The 22915-nt window shown below is 41.2% G+C and overlaps 5 protein-coding genes across 6 annotated transcripts; 2 read left to right on the top strand and 3 right to left on the bottom strand.

The window, feature by feature from the left end:
* Positions 1-823: 823 nt before the first annotated feature.
* On the bottom strand, positions 824-1523 carry LOC308399155 (histone H2A-like). The gene has a single exon (XM_080886188.1). It carries the CDS (start codon positions 1467-1469, stop codon positions 1083-1085), a length of 387 nt encoding a protein of 128 aa, XP_080742314.1. The 5' UTR covers positions 1470-1523; the 3' UTR covers positions 824-1082.
* A 262-nt stretch (positions 1524-1785) lies between these two features.
* On the top strand, positions 1786-2266 carry LOC308399527 (histone H3.2). The gene has a single exon (XM_080886842.1). The coding sequence runs from the start codon at positions 1813-1815 to the stop codon at positions 2221-2223; it is 411 nt and encodes a 136-aa protein (XP_080742968.1). The 5' UTR covers positions 1786-1812; the 3' UTR covers positions 2224-2266.
* Positions 2267-9325: 7059 nt separating this feature from the next.
* Positions 9326-10054, bottom strand: LOC308399910 (histone H4). Its single transcript, XM_080887324.1, has one exon. The coding sequence runs from the start codon at positions 9971-9973 to the stop codon at positions 9662-9664; it is 312 nt and encodes a 103-aa protein (XP_080743450.1). The 5' UTR covers positions 9974-10054; the 3' UTR covers positions 9326-9661.
* A 643-nt stretch (positions 10055-10697) lies between these two features.
* Positions 10698-11295, bottom strand: LOC308399598 (histone H2B 1/2). The gene has a single exon (XM_080886959.1). It carries the CDS (start codon positions 11242-11244, stop codon positions 10870-10872), a length of 375 nt encoding a protein of 124 aa, XP_080743085.1. The 5' UTR covers positions 11245-11295; the 3' UTR covers positions 10698-10869.
* A 5840-nt stretch (positions 11296-17135) lies between these two features.
* LOC308399194 (tetraspanin-8-like) lies at positions 17136-22640 on the top strand. Of its 2 annotated transcripts, XM_080886282.1 has the most exons (10): positions 17136-17572; positions 17877-17945; positions 18030-18146; positions 19666-19740; positions 19961-20056; positions 20448-20558; positions 20640-20675; positions 20766-20849; positions 21212-21339; positions 22072-22635. In XM_080886282.1, exons 1-9 carry the CDS (start codon positions 17513-17515, stop codon positions 21332-21334), a joined length of 771 nt encoding a protein of 256 aa, XP_080742408.1. In that variant the 5' UTR covers positions 17136-17512; the 3' UTR covers positions 21335-21339; positions 22072-22635. The 2 variants fall into 2 exon arrangements, with proteins under 2 accessions (XP_080742408.1, XP_080742407.1); XM_080886281.1 differs by having other exon boundaries at positions 17137-17572; positions 21212-22640.
* The last annotated feature ends 275 nt before the right edge of the window (positions 22641-22915 follow it).

The following is a 22915-nucleotide window of genomic DNA, read 5'->3' as shown; positions in this document are numbered from 1 at the left end:
CTTTTCTTTCTTATTCTCATTTAAAATATTTAGCTTTTATTAAATAATTATCTAAATCTTACAACCAAAGTTTTTATCTGATGTCAAATGTATAGAAATCATACATATACCAACAAGACAGTGTACATCACTGTCACAACAGCGTTTGTTTTCATTCAAAGGCTTTATGGCTTTAATACCTGGTGGGCCGGTCTCTAGTCAAAATGCCCGATTTTCTGTCCCAGTCCAGCCCTGCAGGTTAATACTGGCAGTGTCACCATGCCAGCTGACTGTATTTCATCGTCAGCCAGTGTTGTTCTTTATCAATATTACCAAAGTTTACCATAAGGCAGCATAGAAAGTATTTACTTGCTTTCAGGTTTTATTCAAATGTTAGTCTTTTCAGTTGTTTCCCCACTTTTTTCCTGTTTCAAAATCAAACACCAGTTTGTGAGAAGATTATCTTCTTTTTTTAAATAGGCAGATAAAGTTTTACATTGGAATTGGCTAATTTGTCAATTTTTTGTTACAAATGTTCATATTTTAATATTCAAAAATGTTTTTGCCCAAAACATATGTGCACTACATGTCAGTAAAAATACTATGCAAATATTGCTGTCCTTGACTGCTGAGTAAACACTGACAAAGCACTGATTGTATCTCTTGTACTTTATCCGAGGTGTCCTCGGGAGACATCACCCGTTTCCTTCCCTCACTGGGGATGTAGGGTCTGTCTGCCGGTAGCCCAGCTGCACCCTGCAGCAGCGCTTAACAGCTGATCCCTAATGTAAATGAGGTTGAACAAGGCATGAGCCTTAACCACACAGCAGGAGAGACTGAGAGCTTTTGACTTTATACTAAGACCCTCTATTCTTGTGAATAAAACAAACACTGCTTAAGCACTCATGATAGTATATTTTGAAGGTGGATTTCAGTCCCTGACCATGTAAGGTGATATGAATGAACATACATTTCAAAATAAATCAAGATGCATAATCTACATATCCCAGTTACAGACAGTAACAGCAAGAAGGAGGTTTGCTCAGATAGGAGTGTGTGGCTCTTAAAAGAGCCGTTTTTTGGTGAAGCCGAACGCTTTGCATTTACTTGGCCTTGGCGGGCTTCTCGGTCTTTTTGGGCAGCAGCACAGCCTGGATGTTGGGCAGCACACCACCTTGAGCGATGGTGACTCCCCCCAGGAGTTTGTTGAGCTCCTCGTCGTTGCGCACAGCCAGCTGCAGGTGACGTGGGATGATACGAGTCTTCTTGTTGTCGCGGGCCGCGTTGCCAGCCAGCTCCAAGATCTCAGCGGTCAGGTACTCGAGCACAGCTGCCAGGTAAACGGGGGCGCCAGCTCCCACACGCTCCGCATAGTTGCCTTTGCGCAGCAGTCTGTGGACACGACCCACGGGGAACTGAAGCCCGGCACGGGATGAGCGAGTCTTGGCCTTAGCTCTGGCTTTGCCTCCAGTCTTTCCGCGTCCACTCATTTTGACAGGTTCTTCTCTTCGTAGTATCAACACTCAAAAGAAATGTGGCCTGATCGGCTCAAAGCCTCGCTTATATTTCCGCAGAGCGCGCGCAGCTTCGTCACGCACCAATCGCAGAGAGGCTTGCGGCAGCGCGCAATTACAATGCACTTTTCTCCAATGAGAAGCACACACCGAGGCGGGGCGGTGCTCCTATGAACGGTGCTGAGCACCACGTGGAGCCCCTCACCAATCATGAGCCGGGGAGGCACCGCGTCACAGACACACACAGTTTAAGAGCAGCGAGTCTCCTCTGTTTGCTACAAAATCTGCCCTTAACACAGGAAAAGAAAAGTGAGAAACAATGGCAAGAACCAAGCAGACCGCTCGCAAGTCTACTGGCGGCAAAGCCCCCAGGAAGCAGCTCGCCACTAAGGCTGCCCGTAAGAGCGCCCCGGCCACCGGAGGCGTCAAGAAGCCTCACCGTTACAGGCCCGGTACCGTGGCTCTGCGCGAGATCCGCCGTTACCAGAAATCCACCGAGCTGCTCATCCGCAAGCTGCCCTTCCAGCGCCTGGTCCGCGAGATCGCTCAGGACTTCAAGACCGACCTGCGCTTCCAGAGCTCTGCCGTTATGGCTCTGCAAGAGGCCAGTGAGGCTTACCTGGTCGGTCTCTTCGAGGACACAAACCTGTGCGCCATCCACGCCAAGCGGGTCACCATCATGCCCAAAGACATCCAGCTGGCTCGCCGCATCCGCGGAGAGAGAGCTTAAGCTACTCGCTCACCTACAAACAACGGCTCTTTTCAGAGCCACCTCCCTCCCACCAAGAGCTCGCTCCTTTCTTACTATTACATCAATATTATAGTCACACTTTAATCTTCATGCTCTTTCTATACCAGAAACTACAGTCAGCATGAACGTGGAAATCACTGACTTCAGTTACAAAAATGCTTCATTAATTTTTAGCATGAATTGTTCTATCCTTAAATGTCTCCCTCCTTTACTTATTTACTTTTTTTTTCTTTTTTTTTATAAATACTATGGACATGCCAGTAAGCCTAACATGTTAACATTAGTGTACAGAGGCTGTTAAATTTATGTCTAATGTTAAAATGTTGGTGACACAATTTCATCCTAATGGTACTGACATAGTCATAGGGTTAATTTTTGAGACAAAATATCATGAGGTCGTCATGCTTCTGCAAATATTCCACCTTGTAGTGCAGTTTGCACAAACTGTTTTAAAAATGCACTCACCCTACAAACATTACTGATGAGTCAAGATCTACACAAAGTGACAGAAACACTGAAGCAGCTACCCATTTTATTCTTATTGTCATGTATGTCCTATTTGTCAGGTGATAGAAGAACCAACAGAGAGTAATGGTGATACAAGATCACAGGTGAAATTGGAGGATGACTTGGTGGTTCATTACTGTTTTTGAAGCACATGTGTGACTGCATGTATTTGGAATGTCTCCCTGTTATTTATTAGGTGACAGAGGCAGCTCTGCCATGTTGTAGCTCGGACTGAGGTGAAGAGGCGAGGTCACGGGTGACTGACTGATGATTTGGTGCTATAGATTAACTAGTATTTATTATCGTGACAATTGTCAGGCTGCTTTTAGTCATCCCAGTATCCTCGGCTGAGGCTGAAAGAAGCTTCAGTGCTCTCACAAGACTAAAAACGAGATCAACAATGACTCAAATGAGATTAAACAATGCTACTGTAGGCCATGTTCACCAGGAGAGACTGGACAGTATATAAAACCAATATGCCAGCAGTTTATCTCAGTTAACGAGAGGAGCAGGCATGTGTTTGGCTCCTTCACATAGTGGACATTGAGTTGTTGTGTGGGGCACCAGTAGTCCATGTCTGTTGCTGTAACAGGAGTTCATGTTTAGAATAAAAAAATCCCAGCTCACTTATTTGATAGGGGCAATAGTGTGCATAAAATGTTGCACAATGTTGCTGAGAGATCTTTTACTTTGTGGTAATCTTAGATGAGTAGTTTTATGGACAAAAACCACCAGGTCATTCAGTGTTCCCTTAGTGCTAATGTATAAGAGATGTTGGTGTATTATAACTGAAGTAATGTTGTTAAGTCCTTAAAGTCATATTCTTTTATTGTCATCACTGTATTTGAAGCTAATTTTATTTTGTATGATACCTGATTTACTATGATGGAATATGGCTGAAGTAAACTAAAGTCTACAATTCTTAGTCATTTGTTTAATAGTAATTTGACATTATATAATTCACATATAAAACTATGAATTGTACTTTTAAATGGTTTAAAAGCATGTAGAACAGCATATGTAGGCAAGTATATTTCTCCTCTTTTTATCAAGAAGCAAAGACAAAAGCAGGGCAGTGTTCGGTGGTTGAATCATCCGTCCCCCACCAATGCCAAAACCAAATCTATGCTCTTGCCAGAATCGTCCCCCGCCACCTGCAGCTGGCCGTCCGCAACGATGAAGAGCTGAACAAGCTGCTGGGCTGAGTGACGATCGCTCAGGGTGGTGTGCTGCCCAACATGCAGGCCAAGAAGACTGAGAAAGGGACAACAACTTCACATTAGAAAGGTAGCCAGTCTTTAAGTGATGACGTGACGAATCCTGCTTCCGGGCCTAAAGTAGTCTGTGTTCAATATGGCTTTTGTGTTGTTAACATGTTTAATGTTATGTATTTTCTTCTATTTAATCTCAAAAAGCTCCTAAAAACAGTCAGTGATCACTGTTGGCCTTCCTCGGCTTTTATTACTGCCAATCATTTTAAAGCTCAATTTTTAAACCCTTATGATGTAACTACAGCCCAGCCCATGCAGCAGTATATGAATGACTAACCTCGTATTGTGGATGAATTATCTCAGTTGTTGTATATATATATATATATATATATATATATATATATATATACATACATACATACATACATACATACATACATATATACACACATACATATATACACATATACATACATACATACATATATACACACATACATATATACACATATACATACATATATATACATATATATACATATACATACATGTGATCTTACGTAAATTCAGTAAGATCATAATTCACGTCGGCAGTAATGACACCCGGTTACGCCAATCGGAGGTCACTAAAATCAATATTGAATCGGTGTGCAACTTTGCCAAAACAATGTCGGACTCTGTAGTTTTCTCTGGTCCCCTCCCCAATCAGACCAGGAGTGACATGTTTAGCCGCATGTTCTCCTTAAATTGCTGGCTGTCTGAGTGGTGTCCCAGAAACGATGTGGGCTTCATAGATAATTGGCAAACCTTCTGGAGGAAACCTGGTCTTGTTAGGAGAGACGGCATCCATCCCACTTTGGATGGAGCAGCTCTCATTTCTAGAAATATGGACAAATTTATTAAACCCCCCAAAATATGACTATCCAGAGTTGGGACCAGGAAGCAGAGTTGCAGTCTTACACGCTCCTCTGCAGCTTCTCTCCTCCTGCTACCCCCCCCCCCCCCCCCAAAAAAAAAAAAACCCCATCTCCATAGAGACTGTGTCGGCTCCCAAACAGACAAAAAACAAACTAAATACCAGCAACAAACAACTTAAACATAAACAATTACAAAGAAAGAACAATAAAGTATCCACATCTGAACCAAAGAGTAAAACAGTGAAATGTGGATTATTAAATATTAGGTCTCTCTCCTCCAAGTCTCTGTTAGTACATGACTTAATAATTGATCAACAAATTGATTTACTCTACCTTACAGAAACCTGGTTGCAGCAGGATGATTATGTTAGTTTAAATGAATCAACACCCCCGAGTCATTCTAACTACCAGAAATCTCGAAGCACAGGCCGAGGGGGCGGTGTGGCAGCAATTTTTCACACCAGCCTATCAATTAATGAAAGACCAAGACAGACTTTTAATTCATTTGAAAGCCTGATGCTTAGCCTCGTCCACCCCAGCTGTAAAACTCAGAAACCAGTCTTACTTGTTATCATCTATCGTCCACCTGGGCCTTACACAGAGTTTCTGTCTGATTTCTCAGACTTTATATCTAATTTAGTTCTGAGCTCAGATAAAATAATTATTGTGGGTGATTTTAACATCCATGTAGATGCTAAAAATGACAGCCTCAACATGGCATTTAATCTGTTATTAGACTCAATTGGTTTCTCTCAAAATGTAAAAGAACCCACCCACCACTTTAATCACACTCTAGATCTTGTTTTAACATATGGCATAGAAACTGAACATTTAACAGTGTTTCCTGCAAACCCTCTCCTGTCTGATCATTTCCTGATAACATTTACATTTACAATAATTGATTACACAGCGGTGGAGAGTAGACTTTATCAAAGTAGATGTCTTTCTGAAAGCGCTGTAACTAAGTTTAAGAATATAATCCACCCACTGTTATCATCTTCAATGCCCTGTACCAACATAGAGCAGAGCAGCTATCTGAACACTACCCCAACAGAGGTCGATTATCTTGTTAATAATTTCACCTCCTCACTACGTACGACTCTGGATACTGTAGCTCCTGTGAAAACTAAGGTCTCTAATCAGAAGTACCTGACTCCGTGGTATAATTCTCAAACACGTACCCTAAAGCAGATGACTCGTAATCTGGAGAGGAAATGGCGTGTCACAAATTTAGAGGATCATCATTTAGCCTGGAGAAATAGTTTGCTGCTTTATAAGAAAGCCCTCCGCAAAGCCAGAACATCTTACTATTCATCACTGATTGAAGAAAATAAGAACAACCCCAGATTTCTCTTCAGCACTGTAGCCAGGCTGACAAAAAGTCAGAGCTCTTTTGAGCCAACAATCCCTTTAACGTTAACTAGTAATGACTTCATGAACTTCTTCACAAATAAAATCTTTATCATTAGAGAAAAAATTACCAGTAATCATCCCACAGATGTAATATTATCTACAGCTACTCTTAGTACCATTGATGTTAAGTTAGACTCTTTTTCTCTAATTGATCTTTCTGAGTTAACTTCACTAATTACTTCCTCCAAACCATCAACGTGTCTTTTAGACCCCATTCCTACAAAACTGCTCAAAGAAGTCCTGCCATTAATTAATTCTTCGATCTTAAATATAATCAACCTATCTCTAATGATCGGCTATGTACCACAGGCCTTCAAGCTAGCTGTAGTTAAACCTTTACTCAAAAAGCCATCTCTAGACCCAGCAGTCTTAGCTAATTATAGGCCAATCTCCAACCTTCCTTTCATATCAAAAATCCTTGAAAGAGTAGTTGTCAAACAGCTAACAGATCATCTGCAGAGGAATGGTTTATTTGAAGAGTTTCAGTCAGGTTTCAGAGCTCATCACAGCACAGAAACAGCTTTAGTGAAGGTTACAAATGATCTTCTTATGGCCTCTGACAGTGGACTCATCTCTGTGCTTGTCCTGCTAGACCTTAGTGCAGCATTCGATACTGTCGACCATAATATCCTATTAGAGCGATTAGAACATGCTGTAGGTATTACAGGTACTGCACTGCAGTGGTTTGTATCATATCTATCTAATAGACTCCAATTTGTTCATGTAAATGGAGAGTCCTCTTCACACACTGAGGTTAATTATGGAGTTCCACAGGGTTCAGTGCTAGGACCAATTCTGTTTACATTATACATGCTTCCCTTAGGCAGTATCATTAGAAGACATAGCATACATTTTCACTGCTATGCAGATGACACCCAGCTCTATCTGTCCATGAAGCCAGATAACGCACACCAATTAGTTAAACTGCAGGAATGTCTTAAAGACATAAAGACCTGGATGGCCGCTAACTTTCTGCTTCTTAATTCAGATAAAACTGAGGTTATTGTACTTGGCCCTGAAAAGCCTAGAAATATGGTATCTAACCAGATTCTTACCCTGGATGGCATTACCTTGGCCTCCAGTAACGCTGTGAGGAACCTTGGAGTCATTTTTGACCAGGACATGTCCTTCAATGCACATATTAAACAAATATGTAAGACTGCATTCTTCCATTTGCGCAGCATCTCTAAAATTAGAAATATCCTGTCTCAGAGTGACGCTGAAAAACTAGTTCATGCATTTATTACTTCCAGGCTGGACTACTGTAATTCATTATTATCAGGATGTCCAAAAAACTCACTGAAAAGCCTTCAGCTAATCCAAAATGCTGCAGCAAGAGTACTGACAGGGACTAGAAAGAGAGAGCATATTTCTCCTGTTTTGGCTTCCCTTCATTGGCTTCCTGTTAAATCCAGAATTGAATTCAAAATCCTGCTCCTCACATACAAGGTCTTAAATAATCAGGCCCCATCTTATCTTAATGACCTTGTAGTACCATATCACCCTATTAGAGCACTTCGCTCTCGCTCTGCAGGCCTACTTGTTGTTCCTAGAGTATTTAAAAGTAGAATGGGAGGGAGAGCCTTCAGTTTTCAGGCCCCTCTTCTGTGGAACCAGCTTCCAGTTTGGATTCAGGAGACAGACACTATCTCTACTTTCAAGATTAGGCTTAAAACTTTCCTTTTTGCTAAAGCATATAGTTAGGGCTGGACCAGGTGACCCTGAATCCTCCCTTAGTTATGCTGCAATAGACATAGGCTGCCGGGGGATTCCCATGATGCATTGAGTTTTTCCTTTCCAGTCACCTTTCTCGCTCACTATGTATTAACAGACCTCTCTGCATTGAATCATATCTGTTATTAACCTCTGTCTCTCTTCCACAGCATGTCTTTTATCCTGTCTTCCTTCTCTCACCCCAACCAGTCGCAGCAGGTGGCCGCCCCTCCCTGAGCCTGGTTCTGCCGGAGGTTTCTTCCTGTTAAAAGGGAGTTTTTCCTTCCCACTGTTGCCAAAGTGCTTGCTCATAGGGGGTCATATGATTGTTGGGTTTTTCCTCTGTATCTATGAAGCGCCTTGAGGCGACTTATGTTGTGATTTGGCGCTATATAAATAAAATTGAATTGAATTGAATATACATGCATATACATATATATATACATATATAAAACACCCAGCACGCCCCTGCGGGCGGTTTATCCTCCAAGCTCGGGTCCTCTACCAGAGGCCTGGGAGCTTGAGGGTCCTGCGCAGTATCTCAGCTGTTCCCAGGACTGCGCTCTTCTGGACAGAGATCTCCGATGTTATTCCCGGGATCTGCTGGAGCCACTCGCCTAGCTTGGGAGTCACCGCACCTAGTGCTCCGATTACCACGGGGACCACTGTTACCTTCACCCTCCACATCCTCTCGAGCTCTTCTCTGAGCCCTTGGTATTTCTCCAGCTTCTCGTGTTCCTTCTTCCTGATATTGCTGTCATTCGGAACCGCTACATCGATCACTACGGCCGTCTTCTTCTGTTTATCTACCACCACTATGTCCGGTTGGTTAGCCACCACCATTTTGTCCGTCTGTATCTGGAAGTCCCACAGGATCTTAGCTCGGTCATTCTGCACCACCCTTGGGGGCATCTCCCATTTTGACCTCGGGACTTCAGGGTTATACTCGGCACAGATGTTCCTGTACACTATGCCGGCCACTTGGTTATGGCGCTCCATGTATGCCTTGCCTGCTAGCATCTTGCACCCTGCTGTTATGTGCTGGATTGTCTCTGGGACATCTTTATACAGCCTGCACCTGGGGTCTTGCCTGGTGTGATAGACCCCAGCCTCTATGGATCTTGTGCTCAGATATATACACATACACACACGCTTTCAATTGTGTAATTTAAGTGATCTAGGTAGCTCTGTTTTTGAAGTTCAGTTAACACTAGAAATTTGTTTTGGAGTTTGTACATGTTTTGTCTCTAGGAGCCACCGCATATATTTATATACAAAAATAAATAGAACCACTTTTTTACGTTAGTAATTCCTTTTGTGCATAGTTTTATATTATTGCTAATAATAAATTAAAGCAACAAAATAACCCGAAGAGCCGGGTCTCTAACAAGAGCCAGAAATCCCATCACTAATGCTCGCACGTCAACATGGGCGGGTATCTCTCTCAGGTGCACCAGTGCAGTCCACCATCATGCAGTACAATATTTCCTACCTGACAATTCTCATCACCTAATGGCGTATAAGATATTCAGAGTGCAAAACAAAACACAAAAAGGCAGTAAAAAGTGACAAAAACAAAAAGATGGCAGAACAACGCTCTTAAAGAGAAGTGTGTGGCTCTTAAAAGAGCCGTTTGATGGATTAGGGCGACTGAGTTTAACCGCCAAAGCCGTACAGAGTGCGGCCCTGCCTCTTCAGAGCATACACCACATCCATGGCGGTCACAGTCTTCCTCTTAGCGTGCTCCGTGTAGGTAACAGCATCACGGATGACATTCTCCAAAAACACCTTCAGCACTCCGCGGGTCTCCTCGTAGATCAGACCGGAGATACGCTTCACTCCGCCACGGCGAGCCAGACGACGGATCGCGGGTTTGGTGATACCCTGGATGTTATCACGGAGCACCTTACGGTGACGCTTGGCGCCTCCTTTCCCGAGTCCTTTGCCACCTTTGCCTCTTCCACTCATGGTTATAATTTCTTCTCTGAACGAGCAAAGTCGAATGAAGTTAAACTCCACGGAGCCGTGTTATTATGTGTGCTCGGCGGACGTAAGAGAAAACAGACGGTGTGACGGCGACTCGAAGCTCAGCGGCTCCGCCCACTCTTCTATTTTCTAAATGTGGAAATGTGGTCTTTTGTTAAATGACAAATTAAGTCTAACCGAAGGGAGACTCACACCAAATCACACACAATGTCTGAGTGGAGTTCACATTTTTATTTCAAACTAAACCCAAGTGTCCGTATTTGTAACAAAAACCACACACCCTCTTAACGTTTCACCCAGAGTCTAGCATAAGTGTTGAACTACATCAAAACGATTAACACATGTATAGATCACACACACGGAGGATGTCACTGTAGTTTGAAATGTGAAACTGAAACGAATCGCGTTTATTTATTGTATTTGTAATCCTGTCCAGGATTTTACGATCAGAATTGTGATTTGAAGCCAAACATTTGCCTCACCAGGATGAGCTCAATAAGCTCTTGTTCACATGTCATTATTTCTGAGAAACCCACAAGTGTATTTATTCAGTGCTTTTCGCAGACAAGGGACCACAAAACATGACCCCCCCCAAAAAAAAAAAAAAACAAAAAAACAAAAACAAAACCAACCAAATAGTAATAATGCTAAATGATATAGTGATGGCGTTAGGACTGTTCTGGTCAGGTGGTCCATTATTAAGTCCTTGAAATTTCTCTCTTCTTTTTTTATTCAAAGCATACAAGAGTAACACAAGCTGTAATTTATGTTTCACCATCATGACAGCTACAAATTAAATAAAGTCAGGACATGTACGCTTTAGAAGAGATGTGTGGCTCTGAAAAGAGCCGTTGTTCGGGATTAAGTAAAGATGCAGTTTACTTGGAGCTCGTGTACTTGGTGACGGCCTTTGTGCCCTCAGACACTGCGTGCTTGGCCAGCTCACCGGGGAGAAGCAGGCGAACTGCGGTCTGGATCTCCCTGGAGGTGATGGTGGAGCGCTTGTTGTAGTGGGCCAGGCGGGAGGCTTCAGCGGCGATACGCTCGAAGATGTCATTGACGAACGAATTCATGATGCTCATGGCCTTAGACGAGATGCCGGTGTCGGGGTGGACCTGCTTGAGCACCTTGTACACGTAGATGGCGTAGCTCTCCTTCCTGGTCTTTCTCTTCTTCTTGCCGCCCTTGCCGGCGGTCTTGGTCACGGCTTTCTTGGAGCCCTTTTTGGGCGCTGACTTGGCGGGTTCAGGCATTTTCTTACTTCACTTCCTCACAGCGGAGAATGTGCTCGTCAGCTGAGAGTGGCTCTTTTATTTCCGCTGTATGCAAATAAGGCTGTGCTGTTCCTCGCCTGTCATTGGCCGAGCTGTTGCTCAGGTTTACACAAAGGCACACAGTCAACAGTGAAAAAAAGCACTTGAAATCTTCCACGAATCTCATTATTTACATATGAATTAGAGAACATCACCTTAGTTTTTACTATTTTATGGCATTTTACGGATGCAATGTTTCCCCTCATAACGTCAAAGTTACAGGATATATTGTCCTGAAATTCTCAGGGCTTAAAACCCTTCAGGGTTCATTTTTACAAGTATCCTGTTTTATTGAGCTTTGTAAGAGGAAGTGAGTGTGTCGGTGATATTCAGTTAACAAACAGTCAGGTGAATAATCAACACTGAGACACTTGTGTAGGTTAACGTGCTGCACGGGTGAAAAGCTCAGAGCAAATCACACCGAACTGCAGTATTCGTTTATTTTTATAGGTTACATTGTCAATATGCAAATATAATCACATTTCCTGTTACGCAGGTCCTGATGCTGTCTGTGTGTGTAAGCTGTGTGTGTGTGTCACAAAGTATGTGTGTTGCAAGTCAATTTCTAAGAATAATATAATGCAAGTCAACTTCTGCGGATATGCATTTCTGTGCTGGTCTCTTGCGGTAAATCCCAGTGTCACAGGGTCAGCTTCCTGTTTCTACAGAAAACTGTGTCTGGTGAAATATGTGTAACATAACTTTTGAACCATAAGCAAATAAAACAATAAAAACTCCCTAACAGAGTGTGTTAAAGGGCCTCTTATAATCCTAACTCTGATAAAACTCAGGGTGCTTTGTGATGAGATGCTGCTTTAGCTTTGCTGGCTTCATTTATTTTATTTTTTTACTTCTTGAAGACACAAACACACTTTGGTCTGCCATTGTCATTCTCGATAAAGCCAAATACAAATTAATTATTGTGATACTTTAGCTAGTTTGGCTTTTGCATTACTCGATGAAGTAGATGGACTTAAATATTTGTCCATTGCGCTAATTAACTCAACCCCGGATGATGCACATGTATCTAGGTGCCACCATAGGTTTTTTGCTTATACCCAATCTGTGGATTGGGAACACCAGTTTGAGAGCCTCTGCTACAATGAGAGGAAGATAACGCCAGACATTCATTACACGTTAAAAAAAACACAACGTCGCCTAGCCTTACAAAACAACCACTTTAGTGGACCAAAATTCAACATGCAAAAATGACTTATATAAGATGTCTCTCTGACATCACTTTGTGCAGTGAGTAAATTATACTCTCTACCTAATAATCAGAAACACATCTAACTTAAGATAACCTTTATTAGTCCCACACATGGGAAATCTGCAGGAATATTCCCTCATATCCACCCCTATGTTTTCTTTTCTTTAATAAAGGAACAGCTATGAAGAAGTAACTATACAGTCAAATTCAGCTTTAAACTTCGTTGCCAGTAAATTTAAAAACCAACAACTCCAGCTGCAGCTGCCCCTTCCGGGAACCTGGATCTACCAGAGGTTTCTGACTTTTAAAAATTAGTTTTTCCTTTCCACTTTTGTCAAGGGCTTGAATCAAATCAAAGGAGAGCACACCTGTATACCCTATGCTGTACTCAGCATAAGGTATACATTTCAGATATCAGTCTGTCTTTTCCAGCAGGATTTTATGGATCAGACCCAGAATAGGAATTGTAGAAATTCAGTCCAGCTGCAGAGTGGACACTGTGCTAACTTGGAATGCTACTCCTAGTAATGCATCATAAGTCAGCTCCTATTAATAACTAAACCTATCACATGATTGCTGGTATGTATTCAGCAAACAATAATCTTCAGCAGGCTCTTGAATTGCTGCAATTAGAAGATTGCTTAGTGTGTCTTGACGACACGAAGGGTAAGAGAGAAAGTCGTCCTCTGAGATCAAAGCAGTGAACACTAGCCCTCTCACCTCAGCGATCAGAGACAGCTGTGATTCTACCGAGAGGGTAGTCAACCAACCAAGTGTGAAGTTACACATGAAGAGTAGAAGTTTATCTTCGAGTGAACAAATTTGCCAGTGACCTTCATGGTTGAATTACTGACATTCACTTGTTGTTCCCCTTGTACCTTATAAAAGTCATTAAGATTGCATTACTTATTTAGTCATTTTGAGTACTTCTCTCAGTTTTTATAGGATTTCCATAATCAAAGATCCAATCAAAGATAAAATCTTCCTCAGAGGCAAAATCTTCCAGATACCGTATTTTCACGCACGGTACTAAAATGCGCAGTCTCAGTTATGTGTGCCATTACTGTATTTAACACACACATAAGGCGCACCTGATTATAGGGTGTGGGTTTTATATATAATCTACGCCCACACTTCCCCCTTTAATGTTCTCATGGTGTCCTCTACTACGTCCGCCTTACAACAACAACAGACACAAGCATACAAGTCTGCGTATTTAAAAATGGAGCGGGAGCAAAACTGAATTTGGTATTCACATTTATTTTACCGGTAATCGTCATCAATCAAACCCATCGAAGTCCTCATCCTCTGTTTCTGAATTGAACAGCTGCGCTAAATCTCCATCAAACATGCCAGGTTCACTTTCTTCACTGTCAGAGTCACAATTACTTAATTATTATAGTATTAGTCATTATACTGTAAACTACAGGCAATAAAAAGTGAACCACAGGGGCCTTTTATATTCAGCAACAGCTGTGCTTTGTCACAGTCTGCAGAGCATCCTGTGTGGAGTGTTTAAACATGATGCAGAGGCGAACTCCAGTAGAAAATGAGTTCTGCCCCCACATTCAGATGTTGTAGTCAGAATCTGACATAAACAACAGGAAAAGATCCATCCTGCCTTTTATCAGTGGTTCACGCTGCTGCTGATAATTGTGTGCAGGATATGTATTCTTGGCACACTGGGCTCCTTAGCACCAACTGAGCATCGTTTTAAATGGAATACTGCTTATTTCTCAGCAGCTTTTCAGCTTCCACATCTTCCTAGATCTCTTCACTCTAAAAAGGAGAAACGGCACTTTAGGGTCAACTCTAAAATGCTGTATGAACTACTGTACAAGAAGGGTTACAAAATGGTAAGGCACAACTTTAGAAATAAAATGAGAAGACTGAAATTATGTGAAAATGACTGCAAGACTTCAGAAGAGGAACGTACAACTGTAAGTATCTCTCTCACAGGTAAGTGGGAACACAAGCTCAAGGCTTGGCTTGTACTTGGGTCGCACTAACTTAGTAGGACAACAATCCAGCAAGTACTCAAGAGCTGCCGCTCCCTTACGGAGAGGCCACAACGAGGGCATCAGGAAAAGGTGCGTGATTAATCCAGGCGTGTGAAGGCAGAAGATGGGAAACCTCACACTTTGAATCACCTTGTTGTTGAATTGTGCTATATAAATAAACTTGCCTTGCCTTGCCTTCACACAGTCCTGCTTCTGCACCAAAACCAGAACAGATAGACACACATGACAGAGAGGAGAGAGAAAGAGAATGGTGAGTTGACCGGCGAGGACAAGGTTTCTTAAAATCGGTGGACGGACAGAAAAGTAATCAATATATAACTCTTTCGGCAAATCGCAGATACTTATTTAAAAAATTTGATGATGTGAGAGAAACTACTCAGGTCTCAAAAGTTAAACAAATATGAAAATAGTCAACAGGATTATTTTAAGTTTAAATTAGAGTAACATCTGAAAACAACAGGATTATTTATAAGTGAGACTGTTAATTTTGTTTTTCTGGTGCAACTCATCATATTTGTTCAATCCAGTATAAAGCATGAGACTTTATGTATTTGTCCCAAATTAAAACTAAATAATCCCACTTTGCAGTAATACCACTTCCAGCTCATCGTGGAATATTATAATAATAATATATTTGTAATTATTATTTTATTAGATTAACACAAGACGACTAAACAGTTTCATGAATTCTTCCTGTCCTGCAAATAACGTTTCTCCTTTAAACCCCACAAAGCCTTCATTGTTGTTCCTCTGAGCTGCGTCACAGTAACTTAATCTCGTACCTCCCACATGTCTACTTCCAAGGAAAGTTGTCCCTCCTTCCCTCAATTTCTCTTTCCTGGCATTTCTCTGCTGCTCTTTAGCTTCCTACATATCTTTGTCCTGAAAAGGAAAAACAGCACTTTAGGCTCAACTGCAGTTTTTAAATGTGCTGACTAGGGCTGGGCCATATCATACAGTTCATGGTAATACCGGTATAATGTCGGGCAACGATAAAAAAATGAAATATCACGATAGAATATGAGTAAAACGCGCATGCGTACCTTTGTTTTCATACGCACATGGCGGAAAAAGCATGGTGGAGAATGAGAAGGGCGAAAGCGGATCGTTAAATGAAACGGATGAACCAGAATTGGTTTGTAAAAATCCTGCAACTTCAGTGGTGTGGAACTGGTTTAGCTTTCGTCCGTCAGATACACAACAAAGCACTATTTTTGGTAGCACATGCTAGCGGCCCGTCGTTATTACCTTGTTTTTTGGAAAATACGGCGCACTTAAAATCAATCCTTTGATTTTTCTGAAAATCGACAGTGCCCCTTATAATCCCGTGTGCTTTATGTATGAATTCTGGTTGTGTTTACTGACCTCGAAACGATTTTATGTACACGGCGCTCGAAAATTTGTCAAATGTTTTAGTACAACTTTGCTAAGACGAATCCGCACCGCTTGATGGATTGTCAGAGCATTACGGACATCGTAGGCAGGAGCCTCGCGGAGTGATACGTACTGTGCATCAACATAATATTACGGTATTGTGTGTGTATAACCTCTTTCTAAGTTTTGTGGATATTATACATGGTTATGCTGAGGATATGTCAGCCAATTTCCACTGGAAATTCCTTTTGGTTAAACTGTCAGCAAGGATTTTGCATTTGCACTGTTAACTTTTTATATAATTTTAATGCACATAAAAAAAGCTGCTTGTTTAAGTGAAAATACGTTGATTTTTTTTTTTGCACAAATAAAGTTGTGGAGTTGTAAAGTATTTTGTCTAGTGTCACTTATATCGTCAGTTATATCGTTATCACAAATTTTCAAATGTATATCGTGATAAATATTTTTGGTCATTTCGCCCTGCTCTAGTGCTGACTGCTGAACAGGAAAGGGTCGCAAAAGGGTAACATGAAACTTTACAACTTTAGAAATAAAATGAGAAGACAGAAAGGATTTAAAAACAACTGCATGATGGCACAAACTACAAAATCCAACACAAATCAAATCAACCGCTGCAACATGTTGTAGGCATCAATTCCAAATTTTACATTCAGTGATCATTTTTTCATCTCACAAGTTTCTGTTTTTTTCACAGCTGCAGATTCCAAAACAGTGACGTGGGACTCAGGGTAGTGTTTGCATTGCTTTGCTCTGTCTGACAGCTCGTTCACACTCGGAGGACTAAAAGTGCTCTGTGGACGCTCAAAGTCTTTGTGGGTCGAATTATTCCACAATGAAAAATGATTAGGAATCAATAAAAAAAAAAATCAAGTGTGATATGCACAAAAAACTACAAAGACACAAAAAACTACAAAACCTACTTCATAAAACAAAAAGTATTATTTAATAAGATGCAACTATAAAAGTAATAAGGAGGGAAGTTAAAGACGATGTAATCTGTATTTGAGTGCAGTACTCATACTGCTTTACATTTGAAACCACTGCAGATATGATACAACATAAAAAGTTATATACAAATCTTTGTGCTTAAGTGCAGTACCCTTATAAACATATCTCATTTATTAAAAGAAAACTCTGAGTACATTGTGTGCAGATGCAGTAAAAATTACTTTGAGCTGTAGAGGAATAAACTGACTTTCGGTAAGTTATCTCTCCTCCTGCTGACGACAGATTCTCATAAAAGTAAAATGAGTCATGTCTCCACATCTGGATTGTTTTAAACGGGGCATAACACCGCCCTCTCCTCCACTCCAGCCAGTCTGTGAACAGCTTCCGTCCCTGCTCACAGCAACAACTATTTCCGCTGGATTTACTGGAAGGAGGAAGACCCTGCTTTGAACCTCCCCTTGTTAAACAAGCATTCCACACAAGTTTCCACCTCTAACATATCGGACGTCCCGCCCAGCAAAGCCCTGAAACCCTTCAAAGCAGCTCACTCAGCTGCTCTCCTCTCACTTCACTTCACTTCGCTGCAGTCGGAGCTCATCTGGACTTTGGGCTTTGGACTTTTCCAGCTGCAAACATGGCTCAGATCAACATCTGCCTCAAACACATCTTCACTGTCTTCAACATATTCTTCATGGTGAGTAAAGAGATTATTTAGGAAATGATAATCGCAGACTTTAATCCAGAATCTCCTTAAAGACATCAACCAGTCAGCAGGCAGACGCAGCAGTCAAAAACAACCACATTTGCCTCCTTTTTTACAATTAAATGAAACCGAAGCTTAGAAGAGTAAAATAAACCGACATCAACTCAACACGTTTGTTCTTACTTTCAGAGTTTGTTGTTGTGCTCGTCCACGTGTGTGGCTGTGCAGTCATTTCATATCCTGGTTGTGTTTAAAGGATCCAGCAGCTCTAACCAGACTGTTTCTGTTTGTTCAGCTTGCTGGTGGAGTAGCCATCGCCCTCGCTCTGTGGTATCAGTTCTTCATGGACGTTCGAGGATATAACGTGAGGACACATTCAAACATAAATGTAACATGTGGGAACAAACAGACAAAGCCCACTAACCTTTCGTGACACTTTTGTCCACAGCTGGAGGGTCGCTCCACCCAACTCTTCATCCTCTACGTGGTGGGCTGCATCGCCATGATGATCGCCTTGCTGGGAGCCTACGGAGCCCACAAGGAGAGCAAAGTGGCCCTGATCATGGTGAGTTCAGACTGTCATTGGTTTTAAGTTTTGGGGATGTTTTGGGTTTTTCTCATTTTTATTATCTTTGCATTACAGTATGGTGCTCTGCTTTGAGGTAGGAGCCAAAAAGGGTGTAGTTTGTGTGTGTGAGCACCCGTGTGTACAGCTGTGAGCATGAACGCGCTTGTATTAAAAGGTTCCTTCATGTAATGATCTGCTAGAGGGTGTGGGGAGCCACAGCCCCGTCCTCCAGGGCATGAAGCAGGTATGGAGGAGATCAAAACTCCAGACATCCAGAGGCCCTCAGAACACAAGAGACCAAGGAAGACCAACAGAGGGGCAGCCGCGCCACTGTCCCAGAAAGAGCTGATGAGAGCCCCAGATGAAGGGCCACTCAGCAGCCGTGGAGCAGAAGCCAGGGGGGGTTGCAGTGACATGCCCGTGAGCTCCGCCAGCAGCCAGCTGTGCCAGAGTGACTGAGCCCCAGGTCGAGAGGCTGAGGGCACCCCACCCCCGAAGTGGCCCGAGCGAGACCCAGGCTCCAGGCCCCGACAAGCAGCCACCAAGGAGTGAGCCGGTGTGTACCTGGACACCCATGCCCGGATACAAAGAACAACCAATGCACTGATGTCTGAGGGCGTCTGCCACTGGCAGGGGAAGTGGTGGGGGAGATAGGCCTCCATACCTTGGAGGGCCTGAGATGTCCCTAGAGAGGTGGCGTCTGATACCCAACCTGACATGTAGACACAGACATACAGGCACACACAGATACAGACATCCATTCCCACCCTCATGCTCTCATATGCAATTACTCATCACTCACCCAACGTGGAGACAGACACAAAGAGACATTGTACACACAATCACACTCCCCAAGCGTACTCTAAGCCCCAGGTCTAGATACCCTTGCCCCTGGAGGGGGAAACTGCACCCAGACCCAGGTAGTGTTTCCCTTTTCCCTGGGGTGGAGAGAAGCAGACCGACCCGACTCGGCAGCAGCAGGGAGGCCCCACATTCCAGACCCCAATCGGACAGCCAACTCCTCCTCCTAGGCCCCCCGCTCCAACAGGCAGCAGAGAACGGTTTTATTTTGGTGGTCTCCCATCTTGTTTGCTGTGTTTAGTTTTGCTTTCTCTTATCTTCCCACATTGAAAAGAAATGGAAAAAACTTATAAAAGACTTGCATAAGATGTGGCCTACTTCATATAATGAATCATATAAGGCTTATATGATTTACCCATGAAAGTAGCCACTTTCATATATTGTTTTAGTAAGTATCCAAAACATACAAGTTTCATTTATATAATTTTTCTAGGGATCTTATATCTGTTTTCACTCTTGTATGCTTTTCATACAAGTTTCACACAAGACAGATACAAACTTTATAAGATTTATATATATCTTTTCCATATGGGTTGTTAGTCTCATTCCATTATGGGCTGTTTGTATTTCTTAATGAAGACCATCTGTGACAAATGTAATAGTCATGATTTGATAATGCAAGTGTTTAAGAAAATGAATGAATTTTCCTCTGCAGTTCCTGGTGTTTATGGTCATTGGATGCTTGGTGATGCTCATAATTGGAATCCCTGCTGCCATCATTCATCCTCAGGTAAAGGCAGGATGCTGGACGAAGTCATGTGAAGAGATTTATTTGATTTAACTGGAAAAACTTTTTAAATCATGCTTTTTTTTAAAATAATCAACACATATAAATACAATTACTTTTTCATTACTTTACCTTACCCATATTATCTTTCATAACCATTAAAATGCTTTAATTTTTAAAATATAAATGTAATACATGCTATAAAAATATTTGATTTTTGCAGCTCAAAGGCATCGTGGAGCAGACTTTCAGGAGGTTTGTGCCTCTGGACAAATCTTCAGAGGATGTGAGGAACATGGCTGAGGTCATTCAGGAGAAGGTGAGCTATTCTAACTTGCTCGCTGCAATCTCTTAATCTTTTTAAAATGAGTTTTTCTTTTGTTGTTGCTAAATACAAGTTACATTCATGGAAAAAAGATGCACTCAATCAGGGCATAAAAGATTTAGCACTTGCAAACTGGTGATGATGTAAAATAACATCAGATGACCTTTGAAACATGACATAATACACTGTGCCATTATTTATATACAGTTGATAGTTGGCAGCAAGTGAGCTTTCAGAATAAGAGCAGGCAAACTGTCCACAAGTAATTTGATCACTTTTTTCTAAAAAAAAAATTCACACACTTTTTAACGTTTATTTCCAGCTGATGATCCTCCTGAAGATGAGTAACTCTCCTCTTTCTTTCTTCTCCTGCTGGTGTTTGTAGTTTCACTGCTGTGGTCTGTTCAGCTACAAAGACTGGGAGAACATCCCCGACTCCTGTGTATGTAGCCAGGAGGAGGAGAAGGAGGGCAAGTGTCAGACTGTCGAAAACAACGTGAGTATCGATGCACCCACTTGCTTCACTGGTCACGGTGTGTCACAGTTTGTAACGTCTTTATTTCTGTAAATTTTCCAGACTTTCATGCTGCAGAGAATGTCCGTCTACACTAAGGTGAGCGACCCAGCACCCTTTTGAAAAGCTTAAATCATTCCTCAGTTTATATCAGAACTTGACAGTTTTTATTTTTCCTTCTATTTTCAGACCTGCTTTCCCACGATCATGGACCACATTCAGTTTCATTACAACATCATGCTTGTGGTCAGCTTCACTCTGGCTGTTCTAGCTGTGAGTATTATCAATTATTCAAGGATTCGGTAGCATAAATGTCACATCTGCATTCTCTGCATTTAGTCCCTGCTATTATTTATGTGACAATGAGAAAGTCATAGTATACATGTAATATATTTTTTCTACAAAGTTTGAATTCTCCATCTTCTCCATCAAATGTTGAAGAATTACAGCATCTGTAGTGGAACAAAAAGTAAACTAGTACTAAAATCTAAATTTGTGAAAAATCATCTTGTACGTAAATACATAGCAGTTTGAGTCTAAGTTCATTATAATATTAGTTCATTATGAATACAGAATCAGAATCAACATTTCACAACCTGCAGATGTTTAACTCAGCTTCCTGTGTTCCCCGACAGCTGCTTGGCATGATTCTGTCCTCCATCATGATTCACCAGCTGTATTACCCAAACAGACACACCATCGTGGTCTCCATGATGCCACCAAAATACGAGGAGCTGCACAACACCCCGGCATACTAGCCAAAGTACGATGCATTGTTTTTTTTCTTTCATACAGTCCTGTTTTTTTTCTTCTTGAATTTCAAAGTGAAATATTTTTCAAGCAGCATGAAAAATTTTTGTTTTGTTTTTAATTTTTAATTTTTTGATAACAACAGTGCTCCACAAAGCCCAATTCACTGTTTTCTATTATAATTTTAATGTTTTCATCAAAGTAATGCCTGACTTGTAAATACCTGTAAAAATGGTCTTGACCTAGTCCATATTTTTGTCTTAATGTCTCAAAGCTCAAGAATGCCCCCTCATGGGTAAGAGAATAATAAGTAGTTAAACCTTTTGAGACCCATATACTAAACTTATTATCGTAAATATTGGGCCAAAAAGTCAGTCATAAGAAATCCATCTCAATAGCTTAACTGCTTTCTCCAGCCCACTAGTCTGAATAACACCATCCCAACATTTCAGGAGGGAATCGAGCATAATATCACCCAAAATGGCAGTTTTATTTCTTAATTTCTTATCTGCCAAAATTGCTTTGATGCATAGAAATAATTCTTTTCACGTGGACTTTTCTGTGTTTGTGTTAAAAAAAAGTTTTTAAATTCAAAATGAAATTTGTACAATTTCACCCTTTTAGTTTCCAGCTTCTTCACTCTTTGCTGAAGAAAATTCACCTACTTTTGGCTCTAAAGTCTTCACCTTAACTACCATTACTGTAAAAACAGTCTTTAATCTCTAAATTAAAATCTCTTTCACAGAATTTCCTGCATTCCATCTCTGAACAGCCTATTTGCACTACTCTGCCTGGTTTACACTCAATGTCATTTACCCTTACCTGAATATTGTATATTGTATATTGCATAGCTTTCTTGTTAATTTGTATTGTATTTATTTACATTTTTACTTTTTAATTATTTTATTTGCATTTTTTAATCACTCTCTTATATTTAAATGTTCATTTGCTATTTCATCTAGGGTTTGAGAGTAACGAAATTTCTATTCTCTGTATGTCCTGTACATGTGGCAGAATTGACAAATAAAGTTGACTTTGACTTTGACTTTCAAATCAAATCAAATCAAATCAAATCAAATCAAATCACTTTTTATTGTCACATCACATGTGCAGGCACACTGGCACAGCACATGCGAGTGAAATTCTTGTGTGCGAGCCCCACAAGCAACAGAGATGTGCAAACACAACAACACAAACGAGCAAAATACAAGAATGGCCAACCTGAAACTAATAAATATATGTACAATATATAATAGTGTATGCATTTCTGGATGTGTATACTAAATATTTTCCTACGTGTGTGTGTGTGTGTGTGTGTGTGTGTGTGTGTGTGTGTGTGTGTGTGTGTGTGTGTGTGTGTGTGTACACATTTTTACAAATTAAATAGTAAAAAAATAAAATAAAGTAATAATAATAATAATAATAATAAAATATATAAAATATACAGAGTTGAATATGTGCAAAACAAGTGGCATTTATATACAGTGTGGAGTGCATAATGTTGAAGTTCCAGTAGTGAAGCTGAGGTGTCTATGACGTGTTCAGCAGTCTGATGGCCTGATGGAAAAAGCTGTCTCTCAGTCTGCTGG

Source organism: Rhamphochromis sp. 'chilingali' (assembly GCF_963969265.1).
Source record: "Rhamphochromis sp. 'chilingali' genome assembly, chromosome: 7".
Lineage (NCBI taxonomy): Eukaryota > Metazoa > Chordata > Actinopteri > Cichliformes > Cichlidae > Rhamphochromis > Rhamphochromis sp. 'chilingali'.
The sequence above is the reverse complement of the archived record's forward strand: the minus strand, read 5'-3'. Positions and strand labels throughout refer to the sequence as shown.